This window comes from Populus trichocarpa, chromosome 1, assembly GCF_000002775.5.
Source record: "Populus trichocarpa isolate Nisqually-1 chromosome 1, P.trichocarpa_v4.1, whole genome shotgun sequence".
NCBI classification, from domain to species: Eukaryota; Viridiplantae; Streptophyta; class Magnoliopsida; order Malpighiales; family Salicaceae; genus Populus; species Populus trichocarpa.
This window is the reverse complement of record NC_037285.2, coordinates 40,748,988-40,776,731: the sequence shown is the minus strand read 5'-3', so window position 1 is coordinate 40,776,731 and position 27,744 is coordinate 40,748,988. Positions and strand designations below refer to the sequence as shown.

At 32.8% G+C, this 27,744-nt stretch overlaps 1 protein-coding gene and 1 pseudogene across 1 annotated transcript; both read right to left on the bottom strand.

The window, feature by feature from the left end:
- Window positions 1-8,481: 8,481 nt before the first annotated feature.
- Window positions 8,482-11,316, bottom strand: LOC18095457 (polyphenol oxidase, chloroplastic). The gene is given in 3 exon segments (XM_052447280.1): window positions 8,482-9,476; window positions 10,445-11,132; window positions 11,134-11,316. Coding segments are annotated over 3 exon segments (1,695 nt in total). The 3' UTR covers window positions 8,482-8,652.
- A 9,994-nt stretch (window positions 11,317-21,310) lies between these two features.
- Window positions 21,311-22,300, bottom strand: LOC127904314 (polyphenol oxidase, chloroplastic-like; annotated as a pseudogene).
- Between the last annotated feature and the right edge of the window lie 5,444 nt (window positions 22,301-27,744).

The following is a 27,744-nucleotide window of genomic DNA, read 5'->3' as shown; positions in this document are numbered from 1 at the left end:
TCACTAAAATTCCTCCTTACTCTGTCATCCTAATAACAGTTTTGTCAAATGATTTTAATAATAGCAAAAACAGTTAGTAAGTCAGTTTTTTTTTTTAATGTCAACTACTATCCTCTCCTCCCCAGTCAGAACGAGACATTGTCCTCAATGTCATAAGATAGAAAGATAGAATATAGAAGACATCACCTGAAACAACGAACACTGACAAACCTGAAACACACATAAATAAATATAAGAAATAACAAAACAAAATAATATGCTAATAATAAAACCAAAAGACACAAGGATTCACAAACGAAGGCTCAAATCCAATCTAAGCTTTTTACGCCTTTCCTTAGCTGACCAATTTATGCGACTCATGGAAGGATCAATTACAGGGGTGAAAGATTGTAGTTGGTCGATCAATTGTTCAGCAGTAGCAGTAGAGATTATGATTTGTAGTGTCGAAGATGTTAGAAATTCCTGTTCCACAGCTTGATCAAGAAAAGACAACAAATTATCATAAAAACCATTAACATTTAACAGACCTATAGGTTTATGGTGAATGTGCAGTTGGGCCCAAGAGGAAATATGAAAGATCTCTTCCAATGTGCCCAGACCACCTGGTAAGGCAATGAAGACGTCAGCATGGTTAAACATTGCATTCAATCGATCAAACATTGTGGAGACCTGTAGTTCCTCTCCAATTGTTCTTCCAATGATGTCCCCTTTTGCTAAAGCTTTGGGGACGACCCCCAAAACTTGACTACCTCCTAAAAAGGCAGCTATTGACACACCCCCCATTAACCCAAGGCTGCCTCCCCCATACACTAAATGAATCTTTCTCTCAGCTAGTACCTGACCAAGATGATTTGCTGATTCTAAAAACGTTATTTCCTTTCCAAGACTGGATCCACCGAAAACACAAATATTTTTTATGTGATAACTTGAGGAACTTGCCATTTCTACACACTTCTATATCTGTCTAATGTAAGGGTTGAGTAGAAATGAGGGGAAGAAAGAGAAGATTTTATAGATGAGAAATTGAAAATGCAATCATATCACCTATATGTAGGCCAGTTGGAGTCTCACACACACACACACATACACACACTCTCTCTCTTTATTTATTTATTTATTTTGAAAAAGCATGTGTATGTACAGATAGTTGTGATTATGGCTCACATCTTCCCTTGTTTTTACGTCCAAGAACGGCTTAAACGCCCTCTATGGGTCGGGGATAGGCTTCCCATCCAGTTTTCTTAAAAACTGGCAAACAGGGTCTTTTATAGTCAGATTCCCAAGACTAAGTCGATCATGTTCTTTATGGAAATGGGGTCATAAGTCTTGAAATGCACAATGCACATCTCCACCAGGATATGTCTCAAAAGTCAATAGAAGATTATCTAAAGATTCCTTATGTTTTGAAATAAATCCTGACTTTTGACAATTTTCATAAGCTTTGCAGAATGCATGCGTGTCCTTGAACATGGTGGGCCAATAAAATCCATATTGTAATATTTTGATTTTTGCAGTCATCTTTTTTGACGAGAAATGACTCCCACATGCCTTAGAATGACAAAGTTTTATGACACTACTTACCTCATTGTGAGGAATGCATCTTTGAAATATTTGATCAGGACAACATTTGAATAAGTAAGGGTCATCCCAATACAATTTTTGCACGTCGCTCAAAAACTTTCTTTTGTCTTCGGTACTCCACTGAGTTGGCAAATCTCTTGTAGCAAGAAAATTAATATTTTTAGCAAACCAAGGCATTGAACTAAGAGAAAGTAAGGATTCGTTACGAAAGTAATCATCGATTGGTGTGATATCAGATGTCGAATCTGTTGTCACTCTTGACAAAAGATTCGTATCAACATTTTCGGTGCCTTTCTTATCCGTGATTTCTTCCTAAGAATAAATCATTTGCAATTCTTCAGATTCATCCAACTCAATTTTACTCAAAGTAGATTCAAGTTGATCATGAACTTATTCTTCAATAAGATCTACTTCTTGTAAATCATTATCATCTCCGGGTTGCTTGCAAATGTTGAAAATATTCATCTCCAATGTCATGTTTCCAAATAATAGCTTCATGAGTCCATTCCTACAATTAATCAATGCATTAGAAGTTGCAAGAAACGGACATCCTAAAATAACAGGAAATGAATTACATGCTTCAACAGGTTGTGTGTCCAAGACAATAAAATCCACAGGATAAATGAATTTATCGACTTGTACTAACACATCTTCAATTATTCCTCTAGGCCTTTTTACAGATCTATCGGCAAGTAAAAGAGTTACAGAAGTTGGTTTTAACTCACCTAGATTGAGACTTTGAAAAACTGAATATGGAAGTAAATTCACACTAGCTCCAAGATCAAGTAAGGCTCTTTCAATTTTATGTTCTCCAATAAAGCATGAAATTATAGGACAACCAGGGTCTTTATATTTCAAAGCATTATTGTTCTGAAGAATGACACTTACTTGTTCGGCTAAAAAGGTTTTCTTTTTCACATTCAGTTTTCTCTTCACAGTGCACAGATCTTTCAAAAATTTAGCATAAGAAGGAATTTGTTTAATAGCATCCAACAAAGGTATATTGATCCTTAACTGTTTGAAATTTTCAAAGATTTCAGAGTTTTGATTGAATTTCCTTTGTTTGGTCATGGCATGAGGAAATGGAAGTGCTGGCGGGAAATCAGTCTTTTCTTTGCAATGTTCAGATTCAATCCCTTCCTTACCCTCAGAGATTGACTCATCATCTTTCTCACAAGGTTCAAGAATGGGTTTTTCAATAACCTTACCACTGCGAAGAGTGATGACTGATTTGGCTTGATCCATGTGTTGGCTTCTAGAACTACTTGTATTCACATTGTATTGCCCCTTTGGATTTTGTTGTGGTTGAGATGGAAACTTACCTTTCTCTTGGAAACTGAGAGCAGATGTCAATTTTGCAAGAGTATCTTTAAAATCTATCATGTTTTGAGCAAGTTGAGTGTTGATTGTCTCTTGCTTTTCAATGAATGCATGCAATGTTTCCTCAAGATTTCTTCTAAGAGGTGGAGCATAAGGAGGTGCATATCCATGAGAATTTTGAAAATTATGGTGTGCTTGAAACGGTGGCTGTGAAGTTTGTGCATTGTTGTTATCACTCTTCCAATTGAAATTTGGGTGATATCTCCAACCAGGGTTGTATGTTTGCGAGTATGGGTTATGATTGGGCCGTTGGAAACTGTTTAAAGCATGGGCTTGTTCATGGAGACATTCCTTAAAAGAAGACAAAGTGGGACAGTCATTGGTTGAATGTTCATTGGTTTCACAGATTTGACACACAATGTCTTGAACAGATTTTAATTGACCACTCTTTTTCAATTCTAGTGCTTCGACTTTTCTAGCTAAAGATGCAAACTTGGCTTGGAGGTCATGATCTTTCCTAAGGTTGTACATACCTCCACTAGATGTATGAGGTTGGGTTTTACTTGGTGCCTCATAATTGCCTCTAGTATCCTAATTTTGAGCATTTTCAGCTAGCAAGTCTAGGTACTCCATTGCTTCATTAGGGTCTTTGTCTTCAAAAGTTCCATTGCACATCAATTCAACCATTTGCCTATCTCTAGGTGTTAACCCTTCATAAAAATGTGAAACCAATCTCCATGTTTCAAAACCATGATGAGAACAAGTATTAAGCAAGTCTCGATACCTATCCCAACATTGGTAAAATGTTTCTCCTGGTTTTTTAGTGAAAGTGATTATTTGTCTTTTGAAAGAGTTTGTTCTGTGAGATGGAAAAAACTTCTTTAAAAATTATTGTTGCATTTCATCCCAAGCACGAATAGATCAAGGTCTCAAATTTTGTAGCCATGTTTTAGCTTTATCTTTTAATGAAAAAGGAAAAAGCTTTAACCTAATGGTGTTTATGCTACAATTTGAGTCATTATAGGTGTTACAGACCTCCTCAAATTCCCTTAAATGCAAGTATGGATTTTCTAAATCTAAGCCATGAAAAGAAGGTAAAAGTTGAATAATGCATGTCTTAAAATTAAAATGAGATGCATCAGGGGGAAAAACTATGCATGAGGGTGCACTTGTTCTTGTGGGATTCATGTGGTCTCTAAGTGTTCTAACCCGAATATTCTCATTATTCTTATTAAGAAGCGATTGGTTATCTTCTTCGACCATATTTTCTGAAAATGATGAGGATACCCTACAAAATCTACCACTTAATGTACGCGACCAGACTCTCATGCACGTGTAAAAAGAGAATAAAAAAAAGAGGAAAACAAAACAGAAAGAAACAAAACAAACAAATAAACAAAGTTATATACAAGAAAAGTGAAAAGAGAAAATAAAATGAAAACTATAATTTGTATAAGAAATTACCTCCCCGGCAACGACGCCAAAAACTTGACACGACCAAAAGATTGATGTCTTTTCCCAAGTGTAGGAGTGTCGAAGTAATAAATAAGCCGGCAAGACCGGGTTCGAACCACAGGGAGGTTAATTGTATAAATTATAGCAACACAATAACAACAATAATAATAGTAATAATAATAATAATAATGAAGAAGAAGAAGAAGAAGTAGAAGTTGATGAGAACTTTGAGATGGAAGATCAATATGAGAATTAAACAATGATAAAAACAAATGTCAAGGTTAGAGGATCCACTAATGGTATTTCAAACAAGTATAGTATAAACTCTTAGTATTCAATTGGAAACCACACACAAAGGAGGTTCCAATCAGATTATAAACTATTAACATGATTACATTAGTTATCTTATTCGAATAATGCTAATACTTGTAAATGTTGCCAAGCATTCATGATTATAACTTATGTTAACAACAAATCAAGTTCCTTTCATAGCTCAGGTGTCGGTTATACCATACAGTATGGGCTATGAAAGTACCAAGTATTTGTTGTACCAAGTGTTATACAACATAAATCTAGATTAACCATTTAACAAGCAAAGTATTAAAAGTAAACAAGATAACAAATATAAAGTATGTTAGCATCCAACATTAAGGTCCATGTTAAGTTTATATTATACTTATTCTTACACCATTAGTGTACCCTTTTCACCTTAACATAATTAACTTAGCTAAACATAATGAAAGAAAGACACATAAATAAACAAGGAAAGGAAATGTTGTAGGAAGATTAATAAAATTTGAGAACTTAATTGTTAAACTTTGAGAACTTTTAGACAAGAAGATAAGAAATATTGTTAAATGCAAATATTATTAAAATTCAGAACTTAATTGCAAATATAAACTAGAGCTACATAGAAAACTTAAAGAATATCAATGCACAGTGAATGGATAATGTTTTAATTAGGGATGAGAAAAAAACCAAAAAATTAAGGAAACAAAAAAAATAAAACCAAGAACAACCCTGGAAAAAAATGATTAGTAAAATTAAAAATACTATTAACATAACATGAGTGTCATAACCCAATTTAATTTTGAATTTTTTAAAAAGATTAATAAAATAATAATAATAAATTAAAAAATAAATAACGAAAAAATGAATGAAAAAAATAATTTGAGATTTAGGTTAAGACAAAACGTATTGAAAGTTTGAGGACTAATAAGGATGAAATTATAAATTTTGAAGTCAATTTGGTACAAAATTGAAAGAATTGATAAGTATGGAGACTTAATTAAACTTTGATTTAATTAATTAATGCTATTAAAGGCTTAATTGAAGAATTATCAAAGTTTGGGGTTGATTAGAGTTAAAATTGCAAGAAATTAAATTCAAGGATTAAAATAAATAGATGGTGATACTATAAGAGGGTTAATTGATTTTTTCAGAGGTAATTTTAAAAGAAAGAAAAGTTGAAGAGTTAATTAAGGGCTGAATTGAATAATTTAGAAAACTGTTTTGTAAATGGTGCTAAAATCTAGGGGTCCAATTCCAATTACTCCAGGGGCAAAATTGAAAATAGCCATTTTAATCAAGAAAACGACTCCGTTTCAAAAACTATTGATCGCCCTCTTCCTCAGGAACCGTTTCAGCAGTAAATGCACCATTTCAATTATGGACCACGTCTCCCAGCTGCTATCCCTCGCCCCCACGATGCACGAACGCTTGGCATTCTCTGGCTTTATAAAAGCCAGAGAAAGGCCACGAATGAGGGGGAAGGGATAGGAAAAAAAAAACCAGTAGAGAGAGAAGGGGATGAACGAGCAAATACAGGAAGGAAACGAACGAAAGAACAGAAAAACCAAGGGAGGAGAGGACAGGAAAAAACCAGTAGAGAGAGAAGGTGACGAACGAGCAAATACAGGAAGGACGATCCAGAGAAAAAAAAACAGAGACAGAGTGAAACAGAGGAAAGGGACTGTAGAATCTCCTTCAAAACTCCAGCAATCGGGAGCAAGCTCAAGCCAACATAGAACAACACTGGAACAAAAAAAACACAGACGAACAGACAACACATACACTGAAGAGAAAGGAAGAAAACTAGAGAACAGGATGAGCAACACAAGAATACCAGGCAGACACTAAGGGAGACATGGAGAACAAGATAAGAAAAAAGGGACCAAGCAAAGAAAAGCAAGACCAGAGGAGAAGCGCACACAGAACAGAGGCAGAGGGGAAGAAAGTAGCTTTGCCAGCAAGGTTGTTAAAATCGCGTTTTGACTCGGAAAATCGTATGATTTTACGAGTCAAAACATGTTTTACGTGTTGAATCGCTTGAAAAAATCGAAAATGGGTGAAATCGCAAAAATCGAAAGAAATCGCGTAAAATCGCGATTTCAGGACCGATTGTGCCAAAATGATGCGCTGAAACAAAATTCCCCCCCATCGTCCAGCTGTCAGGCGCCTATTGGCTGTGGAAATGCACAATCACGCGAGTCGCTCTTCAATGTCTTCAATGAACAAATCCCTAAACTCACAAATCACAACTCACAAAATACTCTCCTGATACTCATAAATCCCTAATCGGCTAATCCCTAATCCCTTTATCTAATTAACCAACTGGGCACCGGCAACCACAAAAGCGGCGACGACGATCTCCATTCTCCACAAAAGCAGTCACGGTCCAGTCTTCACTCCTTCTCTTTCCTCAGTGCTCACGGTCGCGGCTTCCGTTCTCCACAAAAGCGGCGACGACGATCTCCTCAACAGCTCACGGCTTCGGGCTTCCTCTTGAATCTTCATTAACAACGACACGCCGACAACAATCTCGTTTCTTTCCCATCTTCAACAGCAGCAGGCGACATCGGGCCTCTTCACCAGCAGCCGTTCAGCCATCATCATCAACGGCTCTTCACCGTAAGTTCATTTTGCCTTCATCATCATCACTGCAGTAGTTGATTTTGCCCCTGTAATAGATTTTTATTTTGCTCTGTTAACTGTTAGTCTATTACCCTGTAATTATTAATTACAATTTTGATTTTGCCCGGTCCTGTAATTTGTATATGTATAATGTTGAATTGAATTGAATGGAATTGATCGGGTGAAAATTGGATGGACTGAACAGATTGGATAAGAAAATTGTTGAATTGAATGCCACACTGCCACAGTATATATCTTGACTGAATTAATAATATTAATCGGGTGAAAATTGGACTGAAAACTGTTGAATTGGACTAAATTGAATGTCATTTCAGTATTATAGGACTGAATTAATTGGACTAAATTGAATTAAATTAATGGGGTGAAAATTGGATTATAAGTGTTAAATTGGACTGAATTTAATGTCATTTCAGTATTATAGGACTGAATTAATTGGACTGAATTAATGGGGTGAAAATTGGACTGAAAAATGTTGAATTTGACTTAATTAAATGTCATTTCAGTATTATAGGACTGAATTAATTGGACTGAATTAAATTGAATTAATCGGATGAAAATTCAAATCGTTAAATCATGTTTTTTGTTTTGTGAAGTGTGGGGCTGTGGGCTATCCATTTATACTGGGGAATGATGGAATGATTTTAGGATTTCATTTCAGTATTATAGTTTTGTGAATTGTTATGTATAACAAAAAGTTAATTGCAATCATAAAATTTTTGGATTGATTACAGGGCTGATTTGAGTTGATTCTTGAATTTTCATTTGAAGCATGAATTTTTTGTTAATGTATTTTAAAATTCTTTACGATTTTATGATCTATTTTTACGAGTTTGTATTACAGCACAGAAATCTATTTTTACGAGTTTGTATTACACTTTTCGTGCCGTGTCAGAATCGCAATTTTAACAATCTTGTTTGCCAGTTCTCTATCACGTCTTTTGTTTTTTTTTTTAACCGAATGAGTCTAGTTATTTTTGTCAATCTAGACCTAGTTATATAAGATCTAGGACCAACTTGGTAATTCATTTATTTGAGATCTGATTTGGGTTAGTTTATGATAAAATTTACTTTTTTCATTTCAAAACCATATTGTTTTAGGTTTATGTATCATTTAAAAAAAGTCTAAAATGACAATGATTTTTTACCATATGGGTCTAGTTATTTTTGTTCATCAACTTCTGGCAACAAATCTAAGAAACCATTGTAGTATTCAAATTGAAATACGGTCCATTAGTTGAGCATCTTGAAAGAAAAAAGAGAAAACTCACTGAGTACAAACATAGAAAGAGAAAAAACAAGAAAGGCAAAAGGAAAAAAAGAAAAGAAAAGAAAATGGTAGCGTATGTCCTCTCATCACCATGATCAGTCAGCGACAAACTCAATCTTGACATTAGCAACGGTAACAAAATCACCACCAGACCGAGGCACGAAAGTCACCACAAGGGTATCATCTCCTTCAGCTTCCAGATCTTCCAACAATCCTGTAATCCCCAATACCATAGTTGTCTTTGATTTTTTTGCATGCTTGTGAGGCACATTGACGAAACTTCCTGCAAACTCGGACTTGTCTGGTCCACCAGGTGAATCAGGTTCATCGTTGACGAGGACATCGAACTTAATTAATTGATTTTCTTCATACTCAATCCCTTCAATAACCAAAACTTCATCTTCATCTTCTTTCTCCGTCGCGCTTCTTGATTTCTTTGGCCTGGAAACCTCCACACTTATGACTTTATCCAAGACAACAGGGAATGCACTAATTGGTGTTAATACAACGCTTTTTTTAGCTGCACGACGTGATTTTTCCTGCCTTGTTAATTTTGGTGTTGCTCTAGTTTTCAGCCAAGGAATAGGAACATCTTGAAAGCCATATCTTAGCTTCTTGGTGTCAAGAGTATCTTTAACCTTTACTCGAACCAGCTCTTTATTCTCATCCCAGAAAAGAAACTCTGAATTAAGCCAATCAGGATCCTCGATATCCTTTCGCTTGCCTCCAGGTATTTTCTTCCACAAGTCCCACATTCGGTCGACGTTCGAGTGATGACAATAAAATATGGGATCTCTCCCTGCTGAGTAGAAATTGCCCATATTTTCCCCGTTAGTTTGATTGGGGTCGCCGGTCCAGTAGTGAATCTGAGTGTGTGGGGTGGTCTCAATTGTACCCATAGGCGGAGGTATGGCAAAGGCTGGCAGGTCAAGATTTTATCAATATTTTTTTACTAGTTTTATGTAAAAAAATTCGTAATTTTCAATTAAATTATCAAAAAATTCTGAAAATTTGCGTGGAGCCTTTTAATATGATGCTTTAGCTTGGGTTAAAATTTCAGAATTTTTGGAGAAATTTAGAAATTTGATGAAAAATCACAATTTGACCAGTTTTACGTTATTGGACGTAATTTTCAATCCGACCATCAGATCGAGCTGAAATTTTACAAGGGATCTTAAAATATGTTGAATAAAATCTGGTTAAAATTTTAGAATGAACGGAGCTTAGTAGGGCTAACAAAAAAAGGACCGTCAAATAAAAGCAAAATGACTCATTAAGAGTAAAATGGTTATTTGCCATTAAAAAATAAAACAAATCAGCTCCTCCTTTCTTTTATATGTTGCCGACTGGGCAGAAGCAGAATAGAAAAATAAAAAAAAGAAAAGGCGAGAGAGAGATAGAAAAAAATAAGGGAAAAACATAAAAAAAAATCTAAGAAAAAAAATAAAAAAAAGTGAAAGAATAACCTCGTAAACTTACAAAGTCCAACTTATAAAACACTAATCTAGGGAAGAATCAAGTGAAGGAAGGAGGAAATGAAAGAGGAAAAAAATTTAATTACTTTGTTTTTCAGTTGAATTGAGATTGTTATTTTATCCCGGTTGAGGGGTTGTTACAATATCGATTCAGATTCGATTCTAGATGAATTATATTCCACAAAACATCAAAGGATGTAACTTTAATAGTGAGTTTATTTTTACTTTCGCTTTAATTTTATGTACTTTCAAATTTATTTTTTAATATTTAGGGTAGTGTATTTGAATTAAAACTTTACTGTTAACTTCAAAAATTCATGTATATAAGTTAATAATCGATCTTAAAAAATATTTATATATTTATTTAATAGCCCAGGATAAAAAAAATTCTTGGCTCCGCCCCTGATTGTACCCATTCCAGGGCTTGGATCATCACCAGCACGATATGGTTTTCCAAAAAAGAGAGTAGGCTTCGTGGCACCGGACACCATTTGCCTGTACATTACGTTAAGATTGCTTGCATACAATTCCTCTGCTTTTGCAGGGTCTGGATTCGCATCTCCTTTCGCGTAATTAAGATCAAGCAATGTCGGAGGCTGGTGATTCGCATCGCGAAGGGGGTCATAAAGTGGTGATTCGGGGTCAGTAAAAATGGCTGGCATTTGCATGCCGGCAGGGGCATCCCAATTCCAGAAAGGCAAAGCGAAAGTTGGACCATCAATCAGTTTACCCAAGATTCTTTCGAAGTAGTATAAATAGAGTCTATGCCAGGGAAAGAAGAGCCACGAGAAGTGAATTTGAAGGTCTAAATCAGGAAAGCCTGCTTGGTGATAAGCGCCATCACAATAAGCACAATGAACGTCGGCTTGGCTCTTGAAGCTACGTGGATCATCGTCAGGAAGACTTTTCATCAGTGCAATGGCTTTGGCGTATTTAGCTACGTAGGCTTTATCAACTAAATGAGCAGCAGGCCTAATGCGCATTGGGGAGGACGCAGAAGGGAATTCGAAGTTTTTGATCTTTGTGGATGTTGGAGGGCAACAGTTCGAGGGGTCACTTTCGGTTGGCAGGGGAACTAGCTCACATTGGGTTATGTCTGGGGGTGCAAATGGGGTTAGCATAGGCAAATGGATCACTAAGACTAGTTGCTCCATAGAGTCCACCGAGACCAATGAGCAGATCTCTTCTGGTCGCAGGGTTTTGTTCATGATCATTTTTGCCTGATTTGCAAGAAACAATCGGGATATTGTGACGGTTTGGCTTTTTAATTCTGGAAACTCGCATTGACGGATTAATTTAAATATATTATCCATAATAAGATTCAAGCCTTTATATGAAACTCAAATTCACATATTAAAATTAATATGATAATAGAGTCACTAAAATTAGAAAGACAATACAGATCGTGGAACCTATCCAATTTAAAACCTCAAAATATAAGTTGAGAAATTAAAATAAATACATGAACATAAAAAAGTTTAAAAAATTAAGAATTAATCACACTTAAATAGTTTGAAAGAAACTCACAACTTAAAAGAACTTTTATTTAAAGAAAAAAATTTAAATTGCTACTTCTTACTAACAGAATTAGCTTTAAAAAAAAAAACTATTATCAATACCATTATTAAGAGATTAGTTTGCACCGTTAAAAAATGATGAAAATTTAATTTATTTGTTAATTTTTTCAACTATTTCTTACCATTTGCCGACAAAATTAATTTCCCTTGGTAACTATATAAAAAATAATTTTAAAAAATCTTTATTTTTTTTTCTAAAATAATTATTACATTGATAAATGCAAAATGTTTGTCTCCACCCCTAACCCTTCTAATGTTTCTCCCCTTTATCTTCAACTCTGTGTCCATTATGCATTCCTTTGGTGGTCTCTGATGGAAAATTTCGAAAGGAGATAAATTTGATGTGCTTTTTTTATATTTCGATGGATGTCTGAAGAAAATACTTTTTTATTCTTAATAAGAAGAGCTAAATTCTCCATTATCTCTTACAATAGAGGTTGAATAAGAGTCTTCAAGTGTGTGAGTGGTTTATCTTCCGGTGATGGTGACAATAAAAAATCATCTATGTTTTGCATAATAGAAGGATATAAAATACTTTATAATTTTTGTTGATTTTTTTTTTAACGTGTTATAAAGTGTTACGAACTTATAAATTTTAAAAATATAAATTGTAATTTTCAAAAAAATAGAGGTAAAGAAAAAAAATAACCATTACTTTTCCTGAAAAAAATTTGACCAATTAATATTTTTAATATCCGTTTGGTTGCTACAAAATTACGAGAATATAGTTTTGGTCATACAAATCCAAATCTTTCATTTTCCACTCTAGACATCAAAATATTATGCTAACAAACTTTATAAACTCATTTTCACTCTCAAAATACATCAAATATCGTAATTGGCAAAGAAACCTTCAAAACCCAACCAAATAAAAAAACTCAATATATTATTGAAGTCTTGATATTTTTTCTTCAGCCATGTTAAGGATTGTCAATTGAACAGATAAAAACCAAGTTTAACAATTTCATGACCGGAAAATACCTTAATTGGAGTATTTTTCCTCTCCTTTCGTTTCTCTTACAGCTATTTAGAGATAAAAACAAGAATATAATGAAATATTGTTACTTAAATGCAAAGATTATTAAAACTAGGAACTCAATTGCAAATATTAACTAGAGCTATATAGAAAACTTTAAAAAAATGCATAATGAATGGATAGTATTTTAATTAGGGATGAGAAAAAAAAACCAAAAAACTTATTAAACTAAAAAACAACAAAAAAATTCCTAATAAAAAATAACCTATTAAAAAACAAAAATAAATAAATTTTGTTTAATTTCGGTTTTAAAAATCTGAAACTGATTGAAAGAGATGGGACTAGAATGGTTAAACCAAAGAATTAAAAATATTATTAACTTAATAAATGGAAAAGTGTCTTAAAATAACTCAAATCCAAAAATTCACTCTCACAACCCTACACCCCCTTCCTCCTCTCAACCCTTTCTCTCTCGATGTCCACCAAAGCCCTTTTCATAGCCAACCCCGCTTCTGCCTCTCTGGTTGTTTCGCATTTTTCTTCTCTCGCACGTCTCTATTTTGAAAGCACGATTCTTCAAGTTATTCTCGACTTTGGCTGCTGCTTTTGTTGCTTGGTGGGTTTTAAAAAGTGATGGCTACGAATCGAGGAATAGGAAGAGGAGGATGGTAGATTCCACTGGGGAACAATGAAGGTGAAGTTTGAAATGACTTTGACCCGTTTGTTTGCTGGAAAGTAGTTTTTTAAAAAAAGTGAATTCCGGGAAAAGTGAATTCCGGGAAAGTATTTTCCGATGTTTGGTAGTGTAATGAAAAATAAGTTGGAAAACACTTTCCAGTGTTTGGTTATGTCATGGAAAATGAGCTGGAAAATAACTTATTAATGTTTTATTTTTCTCAAGTTTATTAAAATAATGAGGAACAAATCTTACAAATTAAAAAGTTGAATGAGAATGAAATTGAAAAAAAATATAATTTCATAAATTATCTCAAATAAAATAAATAATAATCAAAATAATAGAGATCAAATCTAAAAAATTAAAAAAAATGAAAGGTGAAGAAATTAAAATAATAATAATTAACATTTCATAAATTATTTCAAATAAAATAAGTAACTATCAAAAGAATGAGGACCAAATTTGATAGATAAAAAATTTCAATAAAAAAATGATAAGGAAAAAGCAAATAGCAATTATAAAAATAAGGATTAAAATTAATATAAAAATTAAATTTTAAGAGATGGAATTGAAAAATAAATATTCAAAATAAATTATATATAGCAATCAAAAGTTTGAGGATGAAATTTAATATAATCAGCAAATAATGATATTTTTAATTTTTTCACAACTTCCGGAAAGTGTTTTCCGCCCAAATTTTCCAGGAAAACACTTTCCTGAAAACCAAGCCAAATTTACCTTTGACTAGAAAGTGTTTTCCGTTGACCAATTTTTCTAATGGCAAACAAACACAGGAAAGTTTGGAAAGTGATTTCCCGGAAACCACTTTCCGGAAAACAAACACAGCCAAAAGGGAAAACACTTTCCTGAAAACCAAACCAAATTTTTATTTGACTGGAAAGTGTTTTCCGTTGACCGGAAAGTGTTTCTGTTGACTGTAAAGTGTTTTTCGTTGACTAACTTTCCTAATGGCAAACAAATACAGGAAAGTTTGGAAAGTGGTTTCCTGTAAAGTGAATTCCAGAAAACAAACATGGCCTTTATTTATTTATTTATTTTGTTTGTTTTCTAGGAAAATTGACTTTTTGGTTCTAGGATAATATAGAGTTATGGAAGGCATGTGTAGTTCCACTTGTGATGTTCCCAAGCACGGAGAAAGAGTGTTTTATTTACCTGAGGGTCATAATGGACAAGTAAAGATTGGATTTTGAATATTTTTCTGTTTAGTGAGTGTTGAAGTAAATGGGTATGGTTTAATTGGGATCTTTGAGTCTGCATTGGTTTTTTATCTTTTATTTTTTCAATGACCGAACTGTAAAAAAAAGAGAGAAACTTTCTAATTTCTATTATGATTCATTTTCTTATTTTTTTAATTATGAATGTTCGAGTGAGTTGATATATATATTGATTAATTCTTCAAGATTTTAAAATTAACAATTATATAAATCTCTAGTAATCTCGAGATCTATAATATTCAAACTAGTATTTATAAAAAATAAACTCAAAATTTAAACAATTAAATTACACCTCGACCTTTATTTTTCTCACTCATGCTTAACATGTTACCTTGTTTTCAAAATATTTGGCAATTATATGATTGTACTGCCCCACCGAATAATAATAAAATCTTGCATTTTTATTCATCTTTTTCTTGCTTTTATTTATTTATTTATTTATTTATTTTCTTTCATAGCGTTGCTAGGTTTTTAATTAAAGTAACGGGTCAATGAAATGTAATGTATTATCTATGTTCAAAGGCAAAGTATAAACTTAATAACATCACATTGTATATTTGAATCCATTAATTTCTTAAAAACATTTGATGTGCAGCGTTTTATTTTTGTTCTATAACATTTCCTTAGTGTCAATATTAGCATTTGAAAAGGTTAATACTTCCTCTCTTTGTTTTCCTTTTACTATTCTGTTTGACTCCTATAGAATTATTTTGTTTAATCTTTTTGTTAAATTTTTTTAGATATAATTTTCAATTTTTATTTTGTTAAAAATTTCTTTCAAGATTGTGATTAGTTTTGTTTTAATTTAAGAAACAATACTTATAACAAAATAACTTATTTTAATAATAAATAAAATACAATAATAAATAAATATAGTTTAGATTTAATAAATATAGTTTTTCCTGCTTATTTTAAATCATTCAAACTCTTACAGGAACTTATTTTAATTACCTTTATTTTTAATTAAAAAAACATAAATATTTTCCTTTTCTTTTCTTTTTCATCCCACAACTTTTGTTATTTACTTTTACTTTATCCATAGCAACCTAGGTATATTAAATCTCAGGGAAACTTGGTAATTTATTGATCTGGAATCTAATTTGAGCTAGCTTAAGGGGAAAAAATAGTTTTGTTTTTCAAAATCACGTCATTTCAAGTTTACTTTTCATTTAAAAAAGTCTACTATGATGATATTTCAACTTTTTTTAAAAAAAATATTGGTGTGAAACAGGGTTAACTTACTCAACCAATAACTTGGATTTTGGATCTAGTAGATTTACGTTAATTCGAATTAACCTCCCTATCAATAACCTGAATTTTGGACAAGATGGATCTTCAATTCATGTTTTATTATTACCAGAACTTAAGCTGTGTGGGGAAAACATTGTTGTTATGCCTTTAATTACCTTGGATTATATAGTACATTAAAGTCTTTGCCCTTCACAAAAAATACACAAAGTTGTCTTTTAGGGGTAAAATAAACTTTTTTCTAGGTTCATTTGTCATTTTAGATTTATTGGGGGTATCTTATTCTTTTCACAATTTTTTGCACAGTTAAATTAGTTGGGAACTCTTAAAAGGACAAAAAAACTTTGGTCCAAAGGCTTTTTTTATATTTCTTTTTTGCATGCACAATGTTACTACTTTATTGCTATTGAAATAAAAATATCTTAGGCCTGACTTTAAGGGCATACTAGTCATTTCACCTTGAGTTTTTTTGTTTTTGCAATTATCATGTGGTCTTAGGGATGATTTGGTCATTTACTTAATAAACAAATAATAAAAAGGGAAAAGAAATAGCCACTAGCGCATTCATAGACCGCGCTAAAGAGTGGGTCACCTTGTTGTCTTTGAACAACATCCATGGTGGCTCACGACAATGAAAAACTATCTTTCTTGGTATTTTTTTATTTAAAACGGCGGGGGCTACCTTCATAGACGATGCATATGGCTTAATTCCCAATGGTTTGGTTGTGATTGACTTTTTTTTCCACTTCTTTTCTCTTTCTTTTTTGGTTGCCTTGCCTTCCCTTGCAACATTTCACAACAACCATCAATTTCTTTCTCCTTATGATTTGATCACTATTATTTTAATTGCAAAATTTTTATTTGAATTAGTTTATAGAATTGAATTTGTTTTTTGATTTCATTCTTAATGAATGAATTTGGTCCTCATTCTTTTAATTGCTATTTATTTTATTTGGGATGATTTTTAAAATTATTTTATTTTTTCAATTTCATCCTCCATTATATTGGCATATCAAATTTTATCCTTATTCTTTTTATTGCTATTTTTTTAACCTTAGCAAGTTTTTTAAATTGTTTTTTTTTATTTCATCCTTATAATTAAATTGAGCTACTTGATTGACCTCAAATTTAGGATTTAACGGGTTAGGACTTTGAGGGAATAACCCAAGTTTAGGAGATTCGTTCAAGATCATTTGTTGTTGTTTTTTTTTAAATCATGTTTTTCAATTTCATCATTTGACATTTGATTTAATTAGATATTGGACTTTGTATTTTTTTTCTTTATATAGGATTTTTAATTGATTTTAAAAAGATCTCAGGTATTTTTACATTTCTTTCTTTATTGGGTTTAGTTTCTTTTTAATTTTTTAATTAAATTAGATTAATTTCTAGATATTTAGTTTTTTTTTAAATATTATCTAATATATTATTATCTCCATTTATTTTATTATTTTTTAAGAATAGAAAAAATATCACTCGCATCATAACACAAATAAAAACCACTAACTATAACCCTGAGGGGTGTAGCTCAACTGGTCAGGTTCTATATTTGCTCCCTAGAGGTCACCAGTTCGAGTTCTACAAATCTTAGAGTCACTGAAGGCTTACATGGTCGTTAACTTAAGAGCTCGTGTGATTAGTCGAGGTGGGTGTAAACTGGTTTAAATACCTATATTAATTATAAAAAAAAACCACTAACTAGTGTACATCTATGGTTGGAAGTTTGGAGGAAGATAGTTTATATATATATATATATATATATAAAAGAGAAAACATGCGAAAAATTACTTTCACGTGATTTTGGGTGATCAACTCTAAAAAAATAATCGGTCCATTAATTGAGCATCTTTAAAGAAGAGAGACAAGACTCACCGAATTCTAACATGGAAACAGAAAAAACAAGAAAAAGCAAAAAGGACAAAAGAAAAGAAAGTGGTAGCAGAGCCCAATCCTGACGCTATCAATGGTAACAAGATCACCAGCAGACCGAGGCACTAAAGTCGCCACAAGGGTATCCGTTGGCTTATTTTGCGGGTGCATTAATGTCAGAAGTAATAAAATAATGAGTATTGCACCATCAAAATTTGTAAAAACTTCTTGAAATAGTTTATGAAATAAAAATTTATGATTAAAAGTAATAATTAACTAATTAAGTATTATTAAATTTAATTTTATGATTAAAAGTAATAATTAATTAATTTTAATGGATTCTAGGATTTTTTATTTAATGTAACTATTTTTATATAAACTTTCTTAATTGAATAAATTATTATTAGTATTAATAATCAGGTTTTTGTAATTTAAATACTAATTTCTCTCATGCATCAATGAAATATTTCAACCAGCAAATTTTTTAAACTCTACGAAATTCTTGAACTTGTCAAAATTTATTAAATACCTTAAAACTTTAAGGATTACAAAAGTATCAAAGATATCTCTATCTTATAGATTCCTTAAGGTATTTCAAACAATGGCTAAAACAATTATTACTTAGTCTCAAATTAATTCCTAAATCATGCAAACGTTGACCAAACGTACACAAGTGTTAAGCATATAATGAAACACTCAACAATTACTGTATTAATTCAATCAAAAAAATTATTCACTTATTCATAGTTAGGTTACATAAAAAAATTCCAGAATAAAAATCTACTCCATAGCTAAATTAAAGAAAAACAAACTTGAAACGATAAATATCACTCAAGACTGGGGTTGGTAGTAGAGTTGCTCAATGTCTTCCAATCTGTTCTGATTTTTCTACCTCTATTTTGCTCTATTCTCGTATATTCTTCATGCATGCCCCTCTTCTCTTCTTTTTGGGGTATTTTAAGCTACCACTCTATGGTTGTCACTGCTCTCAAAAAAACATCCCTATATTCTTGTTTTTTTTTTTCTAAATCTTTGTGTAGAATGGAAAGAACTTTGGTTTCCTTCCTTGCCTCATATTCTTTTCTATTTTGATATTGCGGCCTAAATTGTTTTTTCAAATGTGTATTTTCTTAATTGGCATTAATTTGTTCTTGAAATCTCACAGTTTTGTGGACATAATTTTTGGGAGTCAACAAGCATTATTTTCGATAGAGTAAAGGGCTGGATTGATGTATGAATTTAATTATAACTCATTGTTCTCATTAACTGCTATCTAGACCTCTGTTTGGAGCAATAATACATGCAAATATTCCTTCCTTTTGGCAAAAAAACCAGAGTAATATGACGAAAGACATAAAAGCATTGTGATAGGAAACTCTTATTGACAAGTACTTGCAAATTGTCAATCATCATTATTTTTCACTTCAGTTGAAAACCCATTTTCTTATAGAACGTTAAATATGATATAATAGAATGGCTCAATGCATACATATAATGCAACGAAATAATGCAACATTAAAACCTAAGAAAAAACAGTTCCTAAGGCTTATCTTATATATATATATATGTGTGTGTGTGTGTGTGTGTGTGTGTGTGTGTGTGTGTGTGTCAAGTAAATCCATATATAGCAGAATAAATTAAAAATTTTGTGAGGTCAAAAAATGACTTGTATTCAGTTGTATTTCCACCATGCCCTTCATTTAAAAACAAATGAGTGGTATATGTGTAATAAAAATTACTAATTTATAACTTTTATAGCTTATATTCACATGAATTGTTTTTTAATTTTTTCTTATGAAATATTAAAACTTAAATTTTGTTTAAAATTTTTTGAGTTGATTCGAGTTGACCTGCCGTGTAATCTGGGACCCAACTCCTTGGTTGGGTCAACCCCCAAGTCGGGTCTGATAACTATGATTCTGAGTCTCTAGCTTTTTCTTCCTTAATTCCTTTGTAGTTCTCTCAATTTCAGGATTATAAGGCAATGGTAGCAGATTTTTGTTGCTTCTCATACACTAGACAAGCACCTAAAAATCTTAAGGAAACAATTAATTAAATTAGATCAAATTTAACTCATATTTATATTATTAATAATTTTATCTAAAATCCCCAGCAACGGTGCAAAAAACTTGTTGATTTATTTTGCAAGTGCACAAATTGTAACAAGTAATAAAATGATGAGTAAAGGATCATCCCTCGAGAATTTGTAAAAATTACTACTAACTACCAAAATCTTTTAAATTGTGATAGTTTACGAAACAAAAATTAATGATTAAAAGCAACAACCAACTAATTAAGTAGTATTGAATTCAATTCTAATGGATTCTAGGATTTTTTACTTACCGTAACTATTTCTATGTAAATTTTCTCAATTAAATTAATTATTCTTAGTGTTGATAATCAAGTTTTTTTAATTTAAACACTAATCTCTCTCGAGCATCAATGAAATATTTCAATAAGCAAACTTCATATAGTCTACTACGAAATTCTTGAACTTGTCAAAATTTATTAAGTACCTTAAAACCTTTAAAGATTATAAAAGTTCCAAAGACATCTTTATCCTATAGATTCCTTAAAGAATTTCATACAATGGCTAAAACAATTATCACTTCTCAGTCTCAATTGAATCCTAAATCATGCAAATGTTGGCCAAACATACACAAGCCTTAAGCATATAATGAAACACTCAACGACTAGTGTATTAATTCAATCAAAGAAATTGTTCACATATTCATAGTTAGGTTACATAAAAAAATCCTAAAATAAAAATCTATTCCATAACCAAATTATAAACTTGATACAATGAACATCACTTAAAAGTAGGGGTTGGCAGTAGAGTTGCTGGACGTCTTTCAATCTGTTCTGATTTTTCCTCCTCTGTTTTACTCTATTCTCGTCTATTCTTCATGCTACTATTCTCTTCTTTTTTATGTATTTTAGGGTACCATGCTCTAGCTGCTGCTGCTCTCAAAAGAACATTTCTATATTCTCGCTTTTTTTTTCTTTATTGAGAATGGAAAGAACATTGGTTTCCCTCTGTTAGAGAATAATATAAATCATATCATAGGACCTCACCTAACAGCTTAAGCTATTGGGTTGAGATGGTTCTTTAATATGGTATCAGAGCCTTGATGACCAAGTGGTCACGAGTTCGAATTTCACCATCCTCATTTATTTGATAAAAATTAAGCACAAGGTAAAGTGGGCATGTGCAAGTTTCGAGCCCAAAAGGCTTTCACTTGAGGGAGTGTGTTAGAGAATAATATAAATCATATCTTGAGACCTCACCTAACAGATTTGGGGTGGAAAATGTGCAAATTAAAACTCCTCTTGTTGGAGCTCTGACACTTGAGATATGGGCCATAACCTGACACGGTAACTAGATTGCAGAAAGTTTGGGTCTAATTAGGACTTTGTCTTTCGACTTATTTTTTGGGCTTCAAATCAGCAAAACTGAGGTCTATACTCTTCATATGATTTGTAGATCTATGTCTCAGATTTTTAAAATGTTGATGAACGCCTGAAACAGAGTTGTATAACTCCCGTTACAACCCAAAAACAAATCAGTGCTCGGCTTTAAATCTAGATTCTTCCTGTTCCAGTAATTTAGTATCTGAAAACATATTAATTTCCCAAGAGGTTAATAGTTCAAAAAAGCATCCAAAATCTTAATTAACTTGTGCAATACATACGAAATATTTCAAAATAAAACAAGAATAATCGAAAATATACATGTAATAAATTCTCTTATCAGTATCATCACCTTCAGCTTCCAGCAATCCCCGGTACCAAAGTTGTCTTTGACTTTTTTGCTTGCTTGTGAGGCATATTAACAAAACTTCTTGCAAACTCGGACTTGTTTGGTCCACCAGATGAACCAGGCTCATCTTTGACGAGGACATTGAACTTAATTAATTGATTTTCTTCATACTCAATCACTTCAATAACTAAAACTTCATCTTCATCTTCTTTCACCGTTGCAGTTCTTGATTTCGTTGACCTGGAAACCTCCACACTTGCGACTTTATCCAAGACAACAGGGAATGCACTGCACGGCGTGATTTTTCCTGCCTTGTTAATTTTGGTGTTGGTCTAGTTTTCAGCCAAGGAAAAGGAACATCTTGAAAGCCATATCTTAGCTTCTTGGTGTCAAGAGTATCTTTAACCTTTACTCGAACCAGCTCTTCATTCTCATCCCAGAAAAGAAACTCTGAATTAAGCCAATCAGGATCCTCGATATCTTATCGCTTGCCTCCGGGTTTTTCTTGCATAAGTATCACATTCGGTTAACGTTCTGAGTGATGACAATAAAATATGGGATCTCTCCCTGCTGAGTAGAAATTGTCCATATTTACCCGTTTAAGTTGATTGGGGTCGCCGGTCCAGTAGTGAATCTCAGTGTGTGGCGTCGTCTCAATTGTACCCATTCCAGGACTTGGATCGTCACAAGCACGATATAGGCTTCGTGGCACCGGACATCATTTGCCTATACATTACGTTAAGATTGCTTGCAAACAATTCCTCTGCTTTTGTAGGGTCTGGATTGGGATCTCCTTTTCGTGTAATTAAGATCAAGCAAAGTTGGAGGTTGGTGATCCGGGTCGCGAAGTGGGTCATAACGTGGTGATTTGGGGTCAGTAAAAATGGCTGGCGTTTGCATGCCGGCAGGGGCATCCCAATTCCAGAAAGGTCAAAGAAGATGTTATAATTTGACCACCATGCACAGGGAATAGGGTCAGAACTATGTTGAATAGTTGGATCCATGATACCTCAAACTTAAAAAAAAAAAAAAAAAAAAAATACATTTTAGCTCTAAAATTTTGCAATTGAACCCTCCAGCGTAAAGTTTATTTTATATAAAATACATGTTTTTACCTAAATAATCATAGATTATCCAATTGGAACCCCAAATACTATTTTTCTGGTTTTTTTTCCCAAGTGTAAATTAACAAGCTCAATTACAAAGGTTGTATATCCAATAACTTAATTTCTCAAGTGAAACGAGGTTTGACTTTTAATGACTATAATTTCAATTATTTAGCTTAAGAACCATTGGATCACCCATTAAATAAATAAATAAAAGTAATAAGCTAGCACCATTATTAGTGTTATAAAAGAGATATGTAGTGAACCATTTTTCTTGCCGTGCACAGTTAATATTGAGCAATAATATATCTTATTTTCTCTTAAATAGAAAAGTAATACAAAAGATTAATTAAAATAGATCATCCATAATAACATTCAAGTCTTTCTATGAAACAAAATTCAAATATTAAAATCAATATGATAATGGAAACTCAGTTGAAATAAATACCGGAACACAAAGAAGTTTAAAAGATTAAGAATTAATCCATTATCAGAATACTTAAACTGTTTGAAGGAAACTCTTCACTACAAATAAGTTATTCAAAGACAAATTTAATTGTTGCTACTTACTACGGGAATTAGCTTCAAAAAACTATTATCAATATAATTAGTGAGAAATTGGTTTGCACTGTTAAATAATGATGAAAAAATAATTTATTATTATTTGTTAATATGTTCAACTATTTCTAATCAATTGCCGACAAAATTAATTTTCCTTGGTAATTCTATAAAAAAACTCTTTTTTTATTATTAAAAATAATTATTCCATTGGTAAATGCAAAATGTTTGTCCTGTCAAAGAATCATTTCAACCTAATAGCTTAAATTGATGAGGTTTCAAAATATAATTTATATTATTCTCTAACACACACCCTCAAGTAAAGGTCCTTTGAGCTTGAAACTTGTACAAGTCCACATCACTTTATGCTTGATTTTTATAAAATAAATAGAGATGATGAGATTTAAACTCATGATCACTTGGTCATCAAGAATCTGATACTATGTCAAAGAACCATTTCAACCTAATAGCTTAACTTGTTAGGTGAGGTTGCAAGATATAATTTATATTATTCTCTAATACACCCCCAACCCTTCCAATATTTTCTCCCATTTATCTTCCACTATCTATCCATTATATGTTCCCTTCCATCTCTCTCCTTCCAATCTACTTCTTTTTTTTATTGTTGTTATGATATTAAAATTATTTTCTTATATTGTTAGATTTTCTTTTAAATTTTTCATGTCCCTCTTTTCTTCTAAAATTAATTGATGATTGTTACAAATTATTTTCTCCATAATATTGTATTTATGATAGAATCAATGATTCAATATTTTTGGGATAGACTAGCCTCGGTGTCCACGGTTTGTTGTAGGTCCGAACTATTTTTTTCACAAAAAACAATGTTCAGTTGTCGCAAATGTTTTTTTTTTAAGCTAGGTCGAATAAGCTTACTTAAATTCAATTAGACAAAATAAAAAGAAAAGGATAATAGATTGATCCACAACCAATTAAATATAGAAGAACAAAACAGGGTAAAAAATGACAAAAAAAATATCTTGGTTAACCCAGTTAGCATACCAAACATGTAACACTGGTAATCAGGACCAAGTCAACCTAAGATATCCTGCCAAACCCGTAACCCAGATTAAGAGATTCAAATAACCCGATAAAAATAAAAAGGATTAGAAAGCCCTTTTTTAACAAAAAAATATCATACTAACTTTTTAAACTCGAGACCCGAATCATTAGAACCAAAGCTTCCAATTTAAAAAACCATAGAGTGCAATTCTCAATCAATTAAATATTAAAGGATATTAAAATTAAAAAATATATATATACAAAAGGATTCAAGAAAATAGCAATTAAAAGAATGAGTTGATTGAAGGGTGAAGTTAAAAAGAAAAATCAATTTAGTAAAAGGAAAAAAAATCAAAAGAACAAGGATCAAAATTAACATAAAAAATAAAAATAATGTGTTGATTGAAGGGTGAAATTGAAAAGAATAATAACTTTTACAACAGGATCAAGAAAAAAAATAAAAAATAAAAACAATGTGTTGATTGAAGGATGAAATTGAAAACCAATAAAAATTTTACAGAAGAACCAAGAAAAAAAATTAAAAATCAAAAGAATGAGGATACACTACTAGAAAATCGGATAACACCAACGGAATTACCGACGGAAATTTTTCGTCTGCAATTTTTACCGACGAAAATAATTCCGTCTCAAAATCTGTCGGAATTAGCCATCGATGATGCCACCGGTATATACGAACGGAATAATTCCGTCGGTATATACCGGCGGCGAGAAAGTTTTTTTGAAAATTGCAACGGCGGGATGACGTGGATTTTTTTCAGACAAATTTACCGACGGAAATACCGAGGGATTCAAACCCAGACAGCCAAGCAGGGACGTGTCGCTAACACCGACGAAATCACCGACGGTGGTACCGACGGAATATTTTCGTCGGTGATTCCGTCGGTAAACGCCAGTATATACTGCCTCTGCCGACACTCTCTCTTCCTCTGTTTGTCCTTCTTCTTCCCCATCCCACCTGTCCCCTCCCAAACTGCAGCCAACCACCCATCTCAACTCTCCCCTCTTCTCAACACAAGCTAGCACTCAAGTTTCTTATACTTTTGTACGTGGTCACAACATCCGTTAATTCTTGTGGATTTTATCATTTTTTGTAAGTAAATCTATCCTTTTTAGTTTTAACTTTTAAATGTGAATTTTATTGTTTTTTTAGTATATGTATTTTGTTAAAGAAACTTGTTGTATGAATGTATAATTTTGTAGTTGTTATAGTTTGTTTTAGATTTTATCAAATTATATGCAGGATTAGATATTACAGTTGCTATGTAATTCATAATTAAATGTTTTTTTTTGTTTTTTTTTTTATTTATAATTTTTGATTAATTATATATATATATATATATATATATATATATATATACACACACACATATGCAGGTACTTGTTCAATCTTAAAAAAAGGTTAAGAACAAGGCGCATGTTGAGGCGTCAATATATGAGGCCTATATTGTTGAGGAGATCTCAACATTTATCTCATACTATTTCGAACCTCATTTGAGAACGAGGATCAACCGTGTTCCACGGCATGATGATGGTGGTGAAGTGCCTTTAAGTGGGAACTTGTCAATATTCTCTAATCCTGGACGACCCACACCTAAAAATGCAGTGAGGGGAAGATATTTGTCTAAAATAGAGTTCAGACAAGCACACAATGATATCCTATTTAACTGTGATGAGCTGAGACTTTTTATTAAGTAAGTAGATGTTCGACATAAACTTTGTCAAGAGTGTACTATTTATGTTTTGTGATACCATAAACTCATATAATTTGAAACAACCTTGCAGGCAACATCGAAGATACTTACTGTCCAATAACTCATAGCTGACCGAATCCCAGATCTTTCAATTACAAAATGAACAATTTGCCACATGGTTTAGAACACATGTAAGTCCTATCACAAACTCATAATCTCTTGCAATGAAATTCACTGTACGTAAATATATATTACATAATATTTGTTTATTGATTATTGTTGTATTTAATATACAAGGTTTATCAAATGGAAGTTAGTGCTACTATTTCACTGTCTTTACTAAGCCTGGGCCCTGAAAGAAAAGTCAAGAGCTATAACGGGTATTTTGTCAATGGATATATCTTTCATATTGAAGAATATGGGCATGGAAGAAAGACATACAACAACGGTGTTTGTATTAAAGGATCGACTTCTAGTGAGTTTGAAGTTGACTACTACGGTAGATTGGAAGAGGTCATGGAACTTGTTGTTACTCCATTTTGGACCTCACGTGCTGGAGACGGTGTATACCTCTTTTGAACAGAGTATAGGAGTTTAGCTTATATTCGCCAGAAGATTGACAAAAGCAAATGAAAGAAATATTTTTTTTGAAAACTCTGTTTGAGCTGTTTTCTGTTCTTTTTATCCTTCCCCTTTGCTGCCAAAATCATCAGGTTTTCTTAGACTGATCAGAAGTCTTCATAATGCCAAATTCATTCCTTTTTTATAGGGTCTTTAAGGGTGAATAAATCCCTCAAAAGTGGAAATCAAAAAACCTGGTTCTGCTGCTGCCACAATCTTTTTTGTTCCAACTTAGGCCCTGTTTCTGACTTGGTTTCGTGCAATATCTGACCATCCCAGCTATATTCTGTCACTCATGACATGTTGAAAAATGGACCTACACCTTTAGTGGGTCCTAGAGCTCACTGTTCTTATGGCAGACTCTCAGTCGAACTAGGATGCTTGGCATTGTCAGTTTCCTGAATTTAGATCGGGAGACCCTTTTTGACCAACCAGATTGCGGCCCGTTTCTATCCTATAAAACGATTATAGCTCACCTGGAATCCTTCGTGAAAGTCGTAGTCCTGGACGCATAGGTGAATTTAGCCTTTCGAATCGCTTGATTTCGATATCAGGAGCTCGAGATATTCCTGTTTGAATATCTGACGTGAAAGTAGAGAATTCTGCCGCGAGCAGGATTTTGACTCAAGTTTTGCACTGAAATTTCTGCTGCCATCACGATTTTTCTGGTTCATTCTTAGGATACTCTCAGTCATATCGGGATGCTCGACATTCGTCAGTTTTTGAATCGGATCAGGAGACCATTTTTACCGACCAGTTTTGCGGCCCGATTCTGTCCGGTAAAACGATTATATCTCACCTTGAATCCTTCGTGAAAGTTGTAGTCCTACACACATAGATAAATTTTAGCTTTTGAATCGCTGGATTTCGATATCAGAAACTCAAGATATGCATGTTTGAATATCTAATGAGAAAGTGAAATTTCTGCCGCATGTTTTTGGCTACCTGCAAATACAATATTAATTATATATAAAAAGAGAGCAGAACCCGAAACAGTGTCATTTTGAGACATTGTTCCTCCCATGTGCATGCCGCTGCCCGATACCCTCAAGAGTGGGGAGCAACTGCAGGCGTGGGAGCAGCGCAGGCGTGAGAGCAGCTGCAGGCGTGGGAGCAGCTGCAGGAGTGGGAGCAGCGCAGGCGTGGGAGCAGCGCAGGCTGCCCTGGCTTGGTGTCCCCTGCTCCCCATGCGCATGCTGCTGCCCCGCTCCCCCTTCACCTATATATATACTGTTATTAGCAGCTACGGGGGCTGGTTTTTTTTTTTGGGGAGAGGGAGGAGGAAGAGGAGAGCAGTTGTGAATAGAAGACAGTAGGGAAGAAAGAAAAGAGAGAGAAAAGAATAGAAAGAAAA